Raw genomic sequence first — 17,869 nt, 5'->3', positions numbered from 1 at the left:
ATAAGCAGTGAAGTGGTGGTGTTGAAAACAGGATGCAGGAGAAGCCTGGGGTGGACCACGAGCACAGCCACAGGGACTGATTGGCATCAGCAACAGCAGGGTGACTCCCAAGGGTTTCTTTTCCATCCTCCTGACTGATGAAAGTCTTGGCTCAAGTGTCACCTCCAAAGAGAGGCCTTCAAGGACCACCCTATCGAAAACAGCACACCTCTCATAGCCCCCACTACCCCCTTCTCTGCTTTATTGGTCTTCATTGTACTTATCACTACTTCCTGGAGGGTTTTTTTTTTTGGGGGGGGGTGTTATATTTTTTTCTTGTTTATTCTATATCTGTCCAATCTATCTGAAAATAGATTGGCAGTCTGGTTTGCTCACTGATGTAGCCTCAACAACTAGCACATAACAGATTATTGATATTTTCATGAATACATAAATAGAAATTACAAGGCAGGGCATTTTATTTTACTTGGATTTAATGAAAGTAAAATGAAACAAGTAAACTGAAGGCATGATTGGAGTGTTCATCCAGGCAGTATTCTGAGTTTGAAGCCATTGTTCAAAGGCTTCGATTTCCCTGCTGAAAAAATATGAATGAATTAGCACTCTCCAGCTTACTCCCATGTTCCCATTTCTGTGAGCTATATAATTTACACACTGTCAAGTTTTTAAATATGTATATGATTTTTATTGTCCCACATTTATTAGTCTTATTTATACATTTACATGACTCACATTCTTCTTTTATGCTGAGTTTGACCTATTCAATAAACTTAATATGGAAGAATTGGAACCATTTGGTGTCGTTTCAGGTGGCTCCATAAAGGTATAACAGTCCTTTATGTCTCTGCTCAGAAAGACTCCAGTGAGAGGCAAAGTGATAGATAAGTGATTTATTAGACTAGGACGCTAGTGAGGCTTACAATCCAGCAGGTGAGAGATGCCGCACCCTGAGAACTTAGTGGGCTACAGTTTTATAATCAAAGGGAAAATCGGGGCTGGGTAAGAGACCACTTTCTTCCTCATTCTTGGGTAGACATCATGCTTCTATCATCAGCTCCTCCAGGTTGGGCAAGGGAGTTTTCTTCCCTACAGGGTCAAGCCAGGACTGTTAAGGCACTATGGGAATATTTCAGATCTCAGTACAATGAGGGTCTTTACTTTGACATGTTAGCTTTCTGTAAATTATTGTTTTTAACCTGGGCAGAGAGCATGACCGAGGGGTCATTAACTTGCTGAACTCAATGGGCAGGAGGTAGGTCTCATGCACCCATTATTTTATTGTTTCGGGGTATGTCTGCTGCTGCTTCTGCATGGTTTTGTTGCTAAGCAAGCCTGTTTGGTTTTGCTGTTGAGAAAGCCTGCTTTTTTGAGTGATCATTAACTTACAGGGGTTTACCATATTTTTCTACTTAGAATCCTCTAGTGGGATTAACTATTTAATCACCTACTTTGTCCCTTTGCCCCTATCAGAATCACCGACATCAAAACTTTAACTTTCAGAGAATAAGTAAAAATAAGTTCCTTTCTTGTGTCAGTGATGAGTGTTTGGGGAAAGACAATATTTACACCATGTTAGCTCTGGCTCTAGCATCTATTCGCCTCTGGACCTGGACTGCAGGGCCGCCCGCCCCGATGGCGCAGTGCAGCCAGGAGCCGCCAGGGGCCGCCACTGCCAGCCGCTCCCCACAGCCGCCGCTCTGTGCGTCGCCTGCGCAGATCGCAAGGGGATACTGAACCCGAGGGCGCGGCGCAGTGCATCCTGGGTCGGCGTAGCCATGGCGGCTCGTGTCCTTTGCGCCTGTGTCCGCCGACTTCCCACGGCCTTCGCGCCGCTGCCCAGGCTCCCCACGCTAGCCTCGGCCCGGCCGCTCAGCACTACCCTCTTCGCCGCGGAGACCCGGACGAGGCCTGGGGCTCCGCTGCCGGCCTTGGTGCTCGCGCAGGTGACTGGCGGTGACTTTGTGGGGGGCCTTGGCTGGGGTCCGGCGTCGGGCCCACTCGGGGTGGGAGGGAGGGGCCAGGCAGCGGGGCCGCGGCCACTGTGGCTCCTGTTGGTGGGGATGACCAGGGGACACCTGCTCGCTCCCTCTCCCACTGCCTAATGGTGCTTGGTTGACCCCTGCCGGCACTCGGGTGACCTAGAGATTGTGAACAAGAGCACAGAGCTGGAGTCAAACACCCCTGGGTTCGAATGCAGCTTGCCTCTGACCAGAACTTTGGACAAACCAGGTACCGTCGCCCACCCTTAGTCTGAATCGTAAAACTCTACCTTGTGCAGTTCCAACGAGGTGTAGAGGAGATCATACTGGTGGAATGCCGAGCGCCGTGCTTGGTAAGCTCTCAAAAATACCGGTCGCCGTTAGTCGTAATGATAATGATAAATACCGTGATGGCTTTCTAGGGAAAAACTAATGACTGGATGCAAAGAGGAAGACACGCCGCCCTACAGCCTTCTCCACAGCAGTTCTCTCCCCAGGTTTCTCTCTGTGGCACCTTTTGCCTGTTTTGGGGTCTCCTGCAAATAAGGATAGGAAGCAAGTTAGTTTTTAAGTTTTTTTAAAATCTGATGAAACCTTTTAGAGACTGAATTTCTCCTTATGTTAATGACTCTCAACCTTAGTTGCACATTCAAATCACCTGGGTAGCTTAAAAATAAGTATGTTCCTCGTGGGCCCCCCACCCATCTGATTTACCTCTGTGATGAGGCACTGATGTGTGCTCTGTAAATTCCCCCGGTGACTCTGAAGTGCAACAGGGTTAAGAACTATTGTCTTAAGGGTAGATAGATTCCCAAAGTTAAGTAGAGAATGCCCTTTTCAAACTCTAGGACTTCATGTAATTGTGGTTTCAACCTCCACTAAGGTATTAGAATAAAACCTAAGAATGCCCAGGCCAAATCAATTAAAATCTCTAGCAGTCCAACGTGGTCATCTATTTTCAAAAGTTGTCAGTGATTCTTATGTGCAGCCAGTGTTAAGATTTACTGACAGTGTAGTAAATTCATCCATGGGGATTGTCCTGTCAGTGAATCAAAAAGTTAAAAGTGTCACCTTGAAGTTAAAAGAGTAGTGTATATAGTTACCGTTTTGTTCCTGAGACCAACTTCAGTGTCAGGCTAAGAGGCAAAGTGATAATTCCTTATTCTTGGAGCATTGCTCTTCAAACTTGATTGTGCGTTCTGCTCACTTGTGTTAAAATATAGGTTCTGGAAAGGGGCCTGAGAGTCTTCATTTCCAGTGGCCTTCCAGAAGATCCTGCTGCTGCTTCTTGGACCGTGCCTTGAATTGCAAGGTTCTCAGAGAGGTTCCACTACCTCTGCTGGGTTTACATACACAGCAGAGCAGCCATTTTCTTTATGCTTACAGAGTGATTTTGACTAAGTGCTCCCATTTACCTACCTTGTATCCTTTTTGGATTAAACTGGAGAGTAAATACTTGTTCCTTCAAAGATATTGAGGGACTGTGTGCCAGGCCTTATGCTAGCAGTTGAGAAATACAGAGATGCATACAAAAGAAAGACATCAATTCATGTCTTCATTGGACACGTGGCAGCTATGTTAACCTTGCCAGCTTAGTCCCTGCTGTGCGGTTTTCCCTAGGTGGTTTCTGACATTATTTTCCCTTGGTTCATCTCTGGTTCCACCTTGTTGGGAACTTTCTCTACCAAATCATTAAATGTTGGTAAGGTGAAGAGATCACTTGCCACACAGTCTCCCTCACCCATCTCTTTGCTCTCTTGGTTTCTCTTACCGCTCGTATGCCAGTCACCCCAAACTTCTGCCTCCAGCCTTTGTTCATTTCATCTGAACCTTTGCTCATTCTACCTATTCTGTTTTGTCAGCTTTTCCCTCCTCAAATCCATCCACTGTGCAGACCCTGGAACAACTAGTTATTCATTTATATTCTAATTTTTTTCCCCTGAAAAAAGGAGCCGAAGCAGCTTTCCTGGGTATAAAAATAACAACAATATAAAATAGAATGTACCAAAAAAAAAAGATGTAGTGGCCTAAAATGGGACCCTGAAGTCTTATACTTGACCCAGAGCCCTGAATCTAGACAGGCAGCCAGAGTACAGAGAATTTCCAAAAAGTTCTTGTGCAGGGAAAGCTCAGCTGTTCCTGGTACTGGAACCAGACTGACACGTGTGGTGGTGATGGACTTGGGGCTGTGATCTGACAACGTCATTCATTCCCAAGTCTCGTATCTCTACCCTCATTGGCTCTCAAGGATTGAATGACAACTTCTGTTACTGAAGCAACCTACAAATACCTGTCATGGCCCTTGCCACATTTTTGTTATAATTGAAATGATCTGTTTGGATTAGTGTTTTCCATTAGACCATAGGCTTCTCCAAGGGTAGGTGTCTTTATTTATCTTTGTGGATCCAGCCCACTGCACCGTGCTTGGCACATAAGGTAAAGCTCAAAGGCTGCTGAGCCAGGCAGGTAATAGGTAAAGGCAGGGCATTGCCGTTTGAGGACAGGTGTGTGTGCAGTGCAGAAGAAGAGTGGATCGATGGAAACCCCACTGAGGATGGTCCTGAAGGCAGCGGCTTCTCATGCAGTGGGGGTGGATGTAGTGGCACATGCAGAGGCCAGGATGAGCCCAGCAATTACTTAGTGTTGCCCTTCCTGTGCCTGTGAAAGGGAGAGACCTAAATTGAGGTGGGAAGACAGGTACATTGAAGGGTGCTGTATGTGCTCATTCACCCACTGAGGAATATGGATGTTCTCTGTCTGGGTCACAGGGAGTAATTAACGCAATTTGTTGAAGGAACATTTGAGACCTTCCCCCCCACTTAGGTGGGTGACCCAGTAAACATGATGGTGAGAGCATGGGGAGAGTGGAGGCTGGCTTTGAGGTTTCCGGCTAGAGCCCCAGGGGCGGAGAAGGAATGGAGGTCTGCAAGCACGTGTTTTGGAGACAGGTAAGGAATTTATAACCAAACTGAGGGTGGGATGTCTGCTACCTGGGTAGAGCCGTCCAGGGGGTAATTTGCAGAGATGGTCTTTAAAGCCACCTAGGTTCCTCTGAGTTCCCCTCAGAGATGGACCCAGTTCAGGGTAAGATGGATATTAATAGAAACTACTCAGGTTTATTCGTGCTGGTTCACAGGGTTGGGTCCTCATTCTTTTCCTACAGACAGTGGCTTCTCTGATGTCTGAGGGAGGTGATTTTGTTACATATAATTGTTAAATGTAGACCTTGGGGAAGAATAATTAACACCAGAAACAATGTTGGCCGTTGGGGACACTTTTCAGAAGTGCTTGTCCACTCTGTTTTTAATGGCTGAGATCCAGCAGAAAAGAGGCAGTAAGACCCTTGAGGAGGCCATTCTGGGAGACCTGGGGCAAGATAACTAAGCTTTTGTCTCAGTTTCCTCACCTGCAAAACAGGGTTATTAATTAGCTCTAAAGGAGATGGCATATGTAAAGTGCTCTTGGCAGTACTGTAACCCGATAGGAGATCAGTGAAGAGGCTAGGAAGGGAAGGACTCAATCAAGTGCTTTGGGCTACACTACTGCCTCACTCTCAAACTGGCAGGTCACTGCCATCCTGAGCCTGCTGCTGCTGCTGCTAAGTCGCTTCAGTTGGATCCAACTCTGTGCGACCCCATAGACAGCAGCCCACCAGGCTACCCCATCCTGGCATTCTCCAGGCAGGAACACTGGAGTGGGTTGCCATTTCCTTCTCCAATGCATGAAAGTGCAAGTGCAAGTGAAGTCGCTCAGTCATGTCCGACTCTTCATGACCCCATAGACTGCAGCCCACCAGGCTCCTCCATCCATGGGATTTTCCAGGTGAGAGTACTGGAGTGGGGTGCCATTGCCTTCTCTGCCTGAGCCTACTAGACAGCCCTGAATAACACTTACTCTGTATGTGCCAGGCAGTGTTCTAAGCCCCTCTACGTTTCATTATCTCCTTGATACCTCAACAATCCTGTGAACTTGGGTACTGTTGTTTCAGTTCAGTTCAGTTGGTCAGTCGCGTCCGACTCTTTGCGACCCCATGAGCTGCAGCACACCAGGCCTCCCTGTCCATCACCAACTCCTGGAGTTCACTCAAACTCATGTCCATCAAGTCAGTGATGCCATCCAACCATCTCATCCTCTGTCGTCCCCTTCTCCTCCTGCCCTCAATCTTTCCTAGCATCAGGGTCTTTTCAAATGAGTCAGCTCTTCGCATCAGGTGGCCAAAGTATTGGAGTTTCAGCTTTAGCATCAGTCCTTCCAATGAGCATACCAGGACTGATTTCCTTTAGGATGGACTGGTTGGATCTCCTTGCAGTCCCAGGGACTCTCAAGAGTCTTCTCCAACACCACAGTTCAAATGCATCAATTCTTTGGCTCTCAGCTTTCATTTTAGTCCAACTCTCACATCCATGTGTGACTACTGGAAAAACCATAGCCTTGACTAGACAGACCTTTGTTGTTTATGGTCACTTAGCAGATAAGGAAAACTAGGGCATAGCAAGATTAAATAACTTGCCCAAGGCCAAACAGCTAGTAACAAAGAGCTAACACTGGGATACTTTCTCCTTCCAGAGCCTGAGTTCCCCTGTGATACACCCTCCTGTTTCCTGCACAGCCCACTGCAGCCACCTTTTGAGACTGGCCTGTGCTTTCCAGGTGGGGCCCTGCTTAGTCTCATTTATGCAGGTCAGGAAGCAACAGTTAGAACTGGACATGGAATAACAGACTGGTTCCAGATAGGAAAAGGAATACGTCAAGGCTGTATATTGTCACTCTGCTTATTTAACTTATATTCAGAGTACATCACGAGAAACACTGGGCTGGATGAAGCACAAGCTGGAATCAAGATTGCTGGGAGAAAAATCAATAACCTCAGATATGCAGATGACACCACCCTTATGGCAGAAAGTGAAGAGGAACTAAAAAGTCTGTTGATAAAAGTGAAAGAGAAGAGTGAAAAAGTTGGCTTAAAGCTCAACATCCGGAAAACGAAGATCATGGCATCTGGTCCCATCACTTCATGGCAAATAGATGGGGAAACTGGAAACAGTGTCAGACTTTTATTTTTTGGGCTCCACAATCACTGCAGATAGTGACTGCAGCCATGAAATTAAAAGACGCTTACTCCTTGGAAGGAAAGTTATAACCAACCTAGATAGCATATTAAAAAGCAGAGACATTACTTTGCCAACAAAGGTCCATCTAGTCAAGGCTATGGTTTTTCCTGTGGTCATGTATGGATGTGAGAGTTGGACTGTGAAGAAAGCTGAGCGCCGAAGAATTGATGCTTTTGAACTGTGGTGTTGGAGAAGACTCTTGAGAGTCCCTTGGAGTGCACTTAGATCCAACCAGTCCATTCTGAAGGAGATCAGCCCTGGGTGTTCATTGGAAGGACTGATGCTGAAGCTGAAACTCCAATACTTTGGCCTCCTCATGTGAAGAGCTGACTGATTGGAAAAGACCCTGATGCTGGGAAAGATTGAGGGCAGGAGAAGGGGACGACAGAGGATGAGATGGTTGGATGGCATCACCAACTCGATGGACATGGGTTTGGGTGGACTCCGGGAGTTGATGGACAGGGTGGCCTGGTGTGCTGCGGTTCCTGGGGTCGCTAAGAGTTGGATACAACTGAGCGACTGAACTGAACCGAACTGACTGAATCACAGGGAACCCACCTGGCCCCTGCAGGCAGTTGCCAGTGCTGCTGGGGTCGATGCTGACACCTAGTGGGCCACTTGGGTAGCTGCATGTGAAAGTGCCCTCACCAGCCTCTTCCCTTGGGTGCCGGGCATGTCAGCCTCCTGTCTCTCACCCTTTCCCAGCGGTAATTCACCTCATACCACTTCTTGCTGTGCTGCACACATACGAGGCCTCTGTTAGATCCTCCCACCTCAGATTTCTTTTCTGTCATTACCAGTATTAACTCATGTCTTCTCCCTCTTTCTCTTTGGTCCTTTTTGCTTCTTCCCTTTTTTTTGTGGTTTGGAAACCTTTTCTAGTCATTGTTGATAAGTTGGCCTGTGGCATCCCCAGATCAGAGGTCTCCTTTTTTTTTTTTTTTTTTTTAGAGGTCTCCTTAATTTAACATGCTGTAATCGGAAAGGAAAGGAGACCATAAATGGAAACAAAAAGAACAAGTGCTCTGATCTCTTTAGCTTGCTGATTAAACCTGATTCAAATACTTGATTTTCCTTTTTTGCAAGATAAGTGTTTCTTAAACAGATAGTACTGATTTGGTTAACTGGAAGTTTTTTTTGTTTTTCAATCATTCATTTTTATGGTTGTGCTGGGTCTCCGTTGCTGCGAGGGCTTTCCTTTAGCTGCAGAGAGCAGGGACTGCTCTTCAGTTGCAGTGCGTGGGCTTCTCATTGCGGTGATTTCTCTTGCTGCTCTGGGGCACTCGGGCGTCAGTAGTTGTGGCACGTGGGCTCAGGAAGTGTGGCTCTCCGGCTCTAGAGCACAGGCTCAGTAGTTGATGCGCACAGGCTTAGTTGCTTGGTGCATGTGGGATCCTCCCGCATCAGGAATCAAACTGATGACGCCTGCATTGGCAGGCGGATTCTTTACCACTGAGCCATCAGGGAAGCTCCGGCAGTTTTTTAAAATACATTAATTTTATTTTGGTTGCACTGGGTCTTTACTGCTGTGCAGAGGCTTCTAGTTGTGGTAGGCAAGGGCTATTCTCTAGTTGAAATGCATTCTCACTGAGGTGGCTTCTTGTTGCAGAGCTCAAGCTCTAGGGCAAAGGCTCGGTAATTGTGGCACACAGGCTTCGTGGCCCTCAGGCATGTGGGATCTTCCTGGACCAGGAATCGAATCTGTGTCCCCTGCACTGGCAGGTGGATTCTTAACCGCTGGGCCAGCAGGGAAGTCCTGGCAGCGTTGTTTGGTTTTGGGTTTTTTGTTTGTTTGTTTGTTTTAACAGTTTTTCATAGACCTTTGTGACTGGAGGACCTTAATCCCAAAAAGGAAACCCACTTCCTATGGATTTCTATCCCCTAAGAACTCCAAACTGCAGACCTAAAATCAACTTCAGAAGGTGAACACACCAGTTGAGGTTAAAGACTTCTGTACTACAAACTGCCAGACGGCTGTCTCATTTTCCCCTCTTGGCCCCATGCCTTCCATGGCGTTAAGTCTGCTGATCTGTGACTTGGACTCCCTTTCACATTCTGTGAAGGAATCCAGTCAAGACTGTCATACCTAGTTGAATTCCAACTGGGCTAAGATCAGAAATTTGAGATATTACACAATGATGGCAAAGATCAGAATGTCTCATTATTTAGTGGGTGGCAACAAGGCAAGCCCACTTGGAAGGGAAACAGATTGGGAACTAATGCGTGCGAACTCATCATCCTCTTCTTTGGGTTCATAGCTGGCTTCATTTGTCTTGGCCAAAGTTTATAATTACCATCAGGGCCGAATTAGACACTTCTGGTGTGTGATTCTCAGTGTCAGTTCACCCTGACAGCTCTTTTGAGGAGTTATTTTGCCTTGGGTATTAAAAGGGTAGTGGGCTGCTTGAGATGTGAGAAGCTTTAGGGTCCTCTGCAGACCCTAGATGATTTTAGTGGCAGTTTCACTGAGTGGGGCAAATGTCCCAAAGCCTGGAGGCTGACCAGAGGAGAGAAGAGTGCCTGTCCTGACTTAGAGGAAAGGAGATCTTTTTTTTGGCCACACCGTGTGGGATCCTAGTTCCCTGACCCAGGATGGAACTCGAGGACCTTGCATTGGAAACATGGAGTTCCAACCACTGAACTGCCAGGGAAGTCCCAAGAAATCCATTTTTATGCTGTTGAACTGCTATGGCTTCTGACTCTACCCTGCATTAGGCCTCTGTGCATCCTGGTGGCCACAGTGAGCCTCCCTGGAGGTGGATTTGCTAGCCCTGTGAAAGCTCTGTGAAAGACATCTGTAGCCGGTGCCTTCTCTAGAGGCATTTTGGGCTCCACAGCAGCGCTTCCCTTGCTCTAGGTTCCAGGCAGAGTTACACCGCTGTGCCGCCAGTATAGCGACGCACCGCCTTTGACATTGGAGGGAATCAAGGACCGTGTTCTTTACGTCTTGAAACTCTATGACAAGATTGACCCAGAAAAGGTAATTGATGTGGTTTAAATGGTTTTTCTTTAAATGTGTATTTAATCACATGGTACAATATCCCAAGTGTCTAAAGCAAAAAATCGCTCCCAGGAACCCTGTTCTTCTGGGAGGTGCCAGCTGACCTGGCTTCTTGGGTGTGTTTCTGGAGACTTCTCAGTGCGTGTGGAAGGGCATATATACACAAGTACATGTATTTATATTACACGTACTATGTGATCTGTTATTGCCCACCATCTTAAAAAAACCACAACTGATCGTATACTGTGAATACTGTTTGAAGGATTCGTCTAGTGATAGTGAGGTCTGGATTAAAGACAAGGTGATAATAGACACTGTGCCATTCCTGAGCAGGACGTCACTTCTAAGGTGTGGCGTCTTGGTGGTCAGTAAGGCAGCAAGGAAAAACAGACTCTCAGATGTCATTCAGAACAGTGATCAAAGATCACTGTAAAATGTACAAAGTCAGTTCATCATTAGCTTTATATATATTGCTAACTATTTCAAAATTAAGGTTGAATAAGTTAACATGTAAAGCACACCAAGTGTATGTTGTCACAGGTTAAAAGTATATTGTTATTAATTGTTATGGATCTTGATATTTAAAATATGACCTCTTTATAATAAAAAAAAACTTCTTGGTAATGATTAAGTGACATTTCACCATTCAGTTATTTTGAGAAGCAAGTGTTCTCACAGACTGAATTTTGCATTTGGTGTTCTTTTCTTGCAGCTTTCAGTAAATTCCCATTTTATGAAAGACCTGGGCTTAGACAGTTTGGACCAAGTGGAGATTATCATGGCCATGGAGGACGAATTTGGTAACGCACAGGCTGGGTCTTGGTTCTTGATTTAGGTGGATTAAATGCAGAGAAATGCTGGGAGTCTGATGGGGATTTGCAATTGTAGTGCGCTACCCCCCACCTCCACCTGCTTACTATCAGATGAAGTAAACGTCAGGGACAGTGTACTTAATAATATTTGGGAAGCAGGTCTGCAGAGCGCCCAGTGCAGTACCAAGGGCTCAGTGACAAGAAGAGGCCTGGGGGAGCATGGCCCTGAGATTCTTGGGGTGGGGCTCCTAGATGAAGGGCGTAGCCTTCACCTGATGGCTGATGACAGCTTGGAGCACCTCCCCACCAGTGAGCTAGACCTAAGTGTCCATGTCTAGAAAAGCGCCAGGTGTGCCTAGGTTAGGATGTGTGCCTGTACACACACCCATACACACGTCTTGGTTTCCTGCAGCGGTTTCCATGCACATTCCCAAGTTATCCTTGTCTGGGATGGTTAGTTATACAAATGAGACTGTTACGAGGTTCCACGGCTCATTTAGGAGGTGAACTGCCTGAATGGAAGCCAAGGGACTTGTATGCCATCCCACAGAGAAGAACTTAATTACAGTTCCTCAGAGATCACCCTAACTAGAGGGGTGGTACCGGGAAGGGCTGCGGGGTTTCTTTCTGGGGTAGTGAAAATATTCTAGAGTTAGATAGTGGTGATGGTGCACAACCTTGTGAATATACTAAAAACCATTGAATGCTGCCCTTGAAACGGGGGCGTTTTCTAGTATGCAAATTATGTCTGAAAAATACATCATCTGGTACATAACAGGCTCACAAATGGGATTCAAGATTGCTGGACATTTCTGATGTGCTTATGCATGTTGTTGAAGGGTTAGATGCTTTCGGTTCTAAAGGATTTGCTTTTTCTACACTCATGCATTGTCGTAAATTTCACTTTCAGGGTTTGAGATTCCTGATATAGATGCGGAGAAGTTAATGTGCCCACAAGAAATTGTAGATTACATTGCAGATAAGAAGGATGTATATGAATAAGATATCAGGTAAACAATTTGGCTTATTGTTCTCCCATAGAGTTAATCTCTCCATGGTTCTTCGATAAAAACTTCGGAAGAAATGGAAAAATGGAAGTGCTTGACAAGATTTTCAGGAGTTATAAAATGCAGGTACCTTCTGGTTATCTGCCACTCCAAGGGGGCCAACCCTAGTGTTCATCTTTCTCCTCCAGAGGGATTGACAGCAGTTCATTCCTAGTCAGGACTGTCAGCCCTCCTCATAAAAGCAGACTTGTACGAAAAAACTGAGCAGGGTCACCCCGAAGTGGAGGCCTTTGCCTCCCTCAGTTACCCCCCAACCCCAAGGCCTGTCCAGCCTGCTGTCCAGGAAACTGAGATGGCCTGGCTCCTAAGTAGGCAGGAGAGGCCTTCTGGGTAGGAGCATGAACTCCGGCGACAGACGCCTGAGCTGACCCAGCACTGCCGCGTCCTGTGAGCCTGGGATCTTGGGCAGACTGTGCAGCCTCCGTAGCCTCAGTTTCCTCATATGTAAAATGGGGGTATGACAGGGCCTGCCTGGGGCTTTTGTGAAGGTAAAACTGTAGTGTGTGTCAGTCATCTAATACAGTGCCTGAAGTAAAGAAGCCTCTTAATATTAGCTGTTGTTCTTTAGGCTGTAGAATAAGTGATCAGACTTTAAAAATAAAACATTCTCTTTGTGTCTGTAACTTTAGTTACCCTGGATTTAGCACCTCAGAGATTATTACTTAAAGTTAGTAACACCAGAATTTACTTTGTCTTTTGAATTTACTTTGTCTTTTGCCAGACCCTTTTTCCTCACTGAGAGAAGGCTCAGAAGATGCTGGCAAGTGTCTGGCAGTGAGAACACATTTCTGCATCATTGCTGACTTTGAGAGTAATTCTGTCTAGACTTGTATTTAAATTGTCTTAAGTGTTTTTGCCCTTTGAAAATAAATCTGTGAAACCAAGATTTTTCTGAGTCTTCAGTTTTTTATGTCCAGAGTGCTTTTTTTAATAGATTGACATTGCTTAGCATTTTTAAAGATTAGTCTGTCATTGGTATTCATGGATATCAGAAATATAACTTTTTCAGCAGAGTGCCTGAAATAAGTTTCTCTCTGACCGCCTTCAGTATGAGGAATGAATTAGTGATAAGATGATGTTTTGCCTCAAAATACTTTGTGCCCCCGTTAGTTTACTGATTATTCCTCGTATCAGCTGACACCAGTGTGTGGGACTAATTTTTCATCCCTGTCCTGAGGATCCATTTCTGAATTAATAGCATTTAGTAATTTTGGTAATTTAGTAATTTGGGGAAGATAAAAGGTTCTCTTTCCCCCTAGGTTACTTTGACTTTGTGTCTGTCTGTCATATATCAGTAACAACCCTGTTCCTTTTATTCCTAGCACTGTGTTAGGTCTTTGGAGTTGATGTAGGCAGCTGCTCAGCTCTTAGAGACTTAACTTCAGAGACCTATCCTAAAATACTTGGTTTACTTTTAGTGGAACTTCTAGTATGCAGGAGGAAGGAGATCAGTCTTGTACTTAAGTAGGAAGTAGCATCGTTGCAGAGGTGGAGGGACTGGCTGTATGATCCTCAGCTGGCAGAGAATCTCGTGGCTGAGGGACGAGGTGACAGGACTCTGCAGTCTGGTGTGGGGTTTGGGCCACACACCTGCTTCTCCTGGAGGTACCCGGTGTTGCCAGTTCCTCCTGTGTCACTTTAGAACTACTATAGACAAGAAAGCAGTCACATTTCCCTCCTTTTTAAGTAAACAGGAAGCATTCATTGCTATGCTACATTTTTAAGCACTTAAGATATTCTTGGAAAACTGCAAAATTGGAACATAAGGGACTGCCTCTTTCTTTTTCAACAAATAGTTTGAGTGCTTATTAGGCACTAGAGATCCAACAGGCAAAAAAATAGGCTGCACAGGACTCCTGATTGGAACGTACCTTAATTTAATATCTGGGGTAAATGTTCTGTTTTATTTCCCTCAGCAACTACACATTTTGCCAAAAATTGCAAATGTGTTTGTTGCTGCCTAAAATGCTGAAGTCAGCAGTACTGCCACTAAAGAGATTGCTAAAATCTTAACCACATACCTGCCGTGAAATGGCCCACTCATAACCATTCTGTGGTGGTTCTAAGTCTTAAAGGAGCCAGAATGAGGCAGTGGGAGAGGTGCGGGGAACACCCACACATTATTTGGTGACAGTGGTATTTAGGATCTGGGTGCATGTTCAAACAGCAAAGGCCTTTCTGGTCTAAAAACTTGCTGTGAAGTTCTTTGAGAAACCGGTGTGCCCCTATACATAGGCAGCAAACTGGCCAAATACAGCATTCCAAAGTGTGTCAATCAGAACAAACAGGAGGATCAGTGTGTCTGCTGCAGGCAGGTCCCTTGGGGAAGGGGCGGCTGGGAGGCCTGTCACGACCTACGTCTGGGCCCAGTGCTGTTCTGTCTCCTCCGAACAGCCAGGGCACTCATGCACCCAATGTAACTACGGTGTGCCGGCCACTGCGGAGCACTCCTCCAGGCTGGGCCTTGGGTCACAAGCGTAAAGTCTGCTCACTGGAAGCTCACCATCTGGTAAAGGAGACCGTGAAAATCCATGTGATGTTTCATATTTGGCATCACCAATGATACCAAGCATTGACTGAGCTGCTCCTGAAGTCATGAGAGGACATGTCACCTTTGTGGTATTCTTCATCCAACTGATCATGAAACAAATCCAGAAGGTAGGACTTTAAAAAAAAAAAAGTGACGTGGAACAGAAAGGACAAGGTAACTAAATTAAGGAGACCAGAGACACGTTAACTTCATGGGAAATGTGAAGCTTGAAAGGTTTGGGGAAAAAAACAGGACATTTTGAGGACAACTGGACTCTACATAGGTGATAATGTTAAATTTCTTACATATAATTAGTATTGTGTAATAAACTAACCTTATGCTCAGGAGAACTTAGAAGTGAAGCAGCAAGATGTCTGCAGGTGACTTTATTTATCTGGCTGCTCCGGGTGTTAGTTGTGGCATGTGGGATGTAGTTCCCTGATCAGGTATTGAACCTGGGCCCCCAGCATGGGGAGCTTGAAGTCTTAGCCACTAGACCACCAGGGAAGTCCCTGTAGGTAACTTTTGAATGGTTCAGGATAAAGAAAAAAGAAACGGTAGCAGTGTTAACAGATGGTGACTAGGTGACAGCCCGTCAACTATCCTGTTTGAAATTTGTTAAGACAACATGATAGAGTGTAACAAAGTATATGGACGGCATTCAGCTGGATATCCCACAGTGTGGGGTCGGTTCAATGGGGACAGTTTTACACGACGAAAAATTGGTATTTTATTTTAAAAGTGAAAGTGAGTCACCCAGTCGTATCCAACTCTTTGCAAACCTATGGACTATACAGTCCAGGGAATTCTCCAGGCCAGAATACTGGAGTGGGTAGCCTTTTTCCTTCTCCAGGGGATCTTCCCAACCCAGGGATCAAACCCAGGTCTCCCACATTGCTGGCAGATTCTTTACCAGCTGAGCCACAGAACAGACTATAAACAGCAAGATTCTATTTCCATACGACACATACCAAAATGCTAGATTACCACGGGGTAGAAATACCTTGGCTTATTTTTGTTAGTGTTTTCTAAATATAAACACGTTGTGTAAAAAGTAAGAAATCTGTGAAAACTGGGAGGTCATTAGGAGCCGAGGCTTGGGAAAGGCATTCCCAAGCAGTGAAGCCTCAGCTGTATTCCTAAGGCTCCACCGGGGTCAGCCCCATGGCATGGGCAGGAGCCACGGCAGCACCACGTGAGCACAGGAGGTGAAATGCCATTGGTTCGGGCCGGGGTTATGACTGGAGGATGAAATCCTGGGTGGGGTGGCCTCTGGTTAAAGCTGTGGCTGGGATCAGGTCACGAAGCAGGGCCTCATTTGTCTTTTAAGGAACTTGTAGGCAGCAGGTGCAGGATTTCCCAGAGCAGACGCAGTCAGCCATACTCGAGCTAAGTGGTTGGCAGCTGGCTGTGCAAAGGGTAAACTGAAGGGTATGAAAGTGCTGGGCACTAGAAGAACCCAAGAGAAAGATGCAGATTTGGAGGTTGGGATAAAGAGAAGAGAGATTGCAAAAATACTCTGGGGATAAAAATAGCAGGTGGTCAGATGACAGAGGAAGTGAGAGTCTAGGGTATCTCTCAAGTTCACGGCTTGGGGCTATTGGTCCTGGGTGAACTGCTATCTGTAAGAGGGAAGAGAGGAGCGTCAGACTGAAGAGGGATACAGGGGCTTCCCTGGTGGCCTAGCCAGTTAAGACTCCATCCTTCCATTGCACTGGGACGTGGGTTCAGTTCCTGATCGGAACTAAAATCTGGCATGCCACATGGAGTGGCCAAAAAGGAAAAAGGGATATCATTTCAGTTTGGGATGTTGGATTTACTTGTGGGATACCCAAACAGATGACAGATAATGATCTAGAACTCTAGGCTGGAGTATGTTTGTGAGGTGCCTCCTCTGGACCTGCTCCCTCCTGCTTTGACGTTCCTCTGTGGATACCCCAACTCTAATAAGGGATTTACGTGGGAATGACTGACCCTCTGCTCATGAGATGGCCTCTTGGTGCTTAAGCCTAAAGTGAACTTGGCTTCCTTCCGGGATGGAATACAGCTGGTGTGGAGAGCTAGAACTACGTGAGACTTACCTACCATTTGAGATTTCTCTATCAAGCCCACGTACTATTTACTGTCTCGATTTTTTAAATGGTGGCCAAGCAATAAATATCAAGGTTCAAAGTTAAAAAAAAAACTCACAAACATATGTTAGTACCCTTAAGATAAATAAACCAGGGAGAAAAAAGAAAAAAATTATGAAAGCAAAACAAAGTAGCCAAGCTCTTTCCTAAATTCTCAAAAATAAGACTGGCATCTCGGAGCAGAGACTCTGGGGTCAGGCACATCTGGATTCTGAATCACAGCCTCAGTCTGTGACAGGCATGTGACCTTGGCTAGGTCTCTTCTCAAAGTTTCCTCCGATGGGTAAAGGGGTGGACAAGAGGTGATGGAGTGGTGACCATGGAATGCACATACTTTATCTGTCCCGGTGCCTGGCAGTGGACAGACTCAATGCAAGAGCTGATGTTAAACAACGTGCCCACCCTGGAGAGAGGGTTCAGGAGCACCCATTCTTCACCGAGGCTGGAGCCCTGCAGAAGGTCCTTTCCCAGCAACTGGCCTGACGCAGAGCATGAGGCCCAAAGCCTGCCAGGTGGCCTGCCACAGCTGCGGTCTTCTACAGTCTGGAGTGTTCATCTGAAAGCCCCAGACTCACAGTGAACTGAAGTCACCGGGAACAACACGTCTCGGATGCTAAGGTTATTGTGTCTCTGGGTAACACGCCAGTAAGAGCCCTGTCTGGTATTTCTACTCTGGAATTCTTGGGCAAGAAAACACTTCTCTTTCCCTCGGGGTTGCATCTGCTAGAAGCTGAGTCAACAGAGAACAAAGTAGAGCTGAGAGCTGGAGGGTCAGGCGCCCGATGTGACTTGGGGGCCCACACAGGCCTAGGTCTGACACTGGACTTTCTGGTTACAATCCCCTTGCGTAATTCACATGAACTGGGTTTGTCACCAATAACCGAGTCCTCAGTCGCGGATCCCTGCAGTCAGCAAGTCTCACATGTGGGAGGGAGGGCAGGGCAGAGAACAAGGTGACTCTGCCAGGTGGGGGCGCCAGTTTGCGACCCCCACCGGAACCACAGCTCCAGAAGCCTTGGTAACAGGGTAACACTCAAAGACAGGAAGGGAAGGAGAGCAGGGGGTCAGGATACAAATGCTCATTAGAGACACATGGAGGGGAGGTTTCTTTAAAGGGAGAGCACTAGCAACGACAAAGTTAAAAGGATATTTAAAACAAAAGACAGGACTCAGAAACGTAAGAATTATTGATTGCGAAGAATCATTCCAGAAGATGTATTAACTAGTATTACTAATT

At 46.1% G+C, this 17,869-nt stretch overlaps 1 protein-coding gene across 1 annotated transcript; it reads left to right on the top strand.

Moving 5' to 3' along the window:
* The first annotated feature begins 1,707 nt into the window (after positions 1-1,707).
* On the top strand, positions 1,708-12,856 carry NDUFAB1 (NADH:ubiquinone oxidoreductase subunit AB1). Its single transcript, XM_040257829.1, has 5 exons — positions 1,708-1,943; positions 9,948-10,070; positions 10,804-10,891; positions 11,814-11,913; positions 12,692-12,856. Exons 1-4 carry the CDS (start codon positions 1,776-1,778, stop codon positions 11,903-11,905), a joined length of 471 nt encoding a protein of 156 aa, XP_040113763.1. The 5' UTR covers positions 1,708-1,775; the 3' UTR covers positions 11,906-11,913; positions 12,692-12,856.
* The last annotated feature ends 5,013 nt before the right edge of the window (positions 12,857-17,869 follow it).

Source organism: Oryx dammah, unplaced genomic scaffold (genome assembly GCF_014754425.2).
Source record: "Oryx dammah isolate SB20612 unplaced genomic scaffold, SCBI_Odam_1.1 HiC_scaffold_2, whole genome shotgun sequence".
Taxonomy (NCBI): domain Eukaryota; kingdom Metazoa; phylum Chordata; class Mammalia; order Artiodactyla; family Bovidae; genus Oryx; species Oryx dammah.
This window is presented reverse-complemented; position numbering and strand designations above follow the sequence as displayed.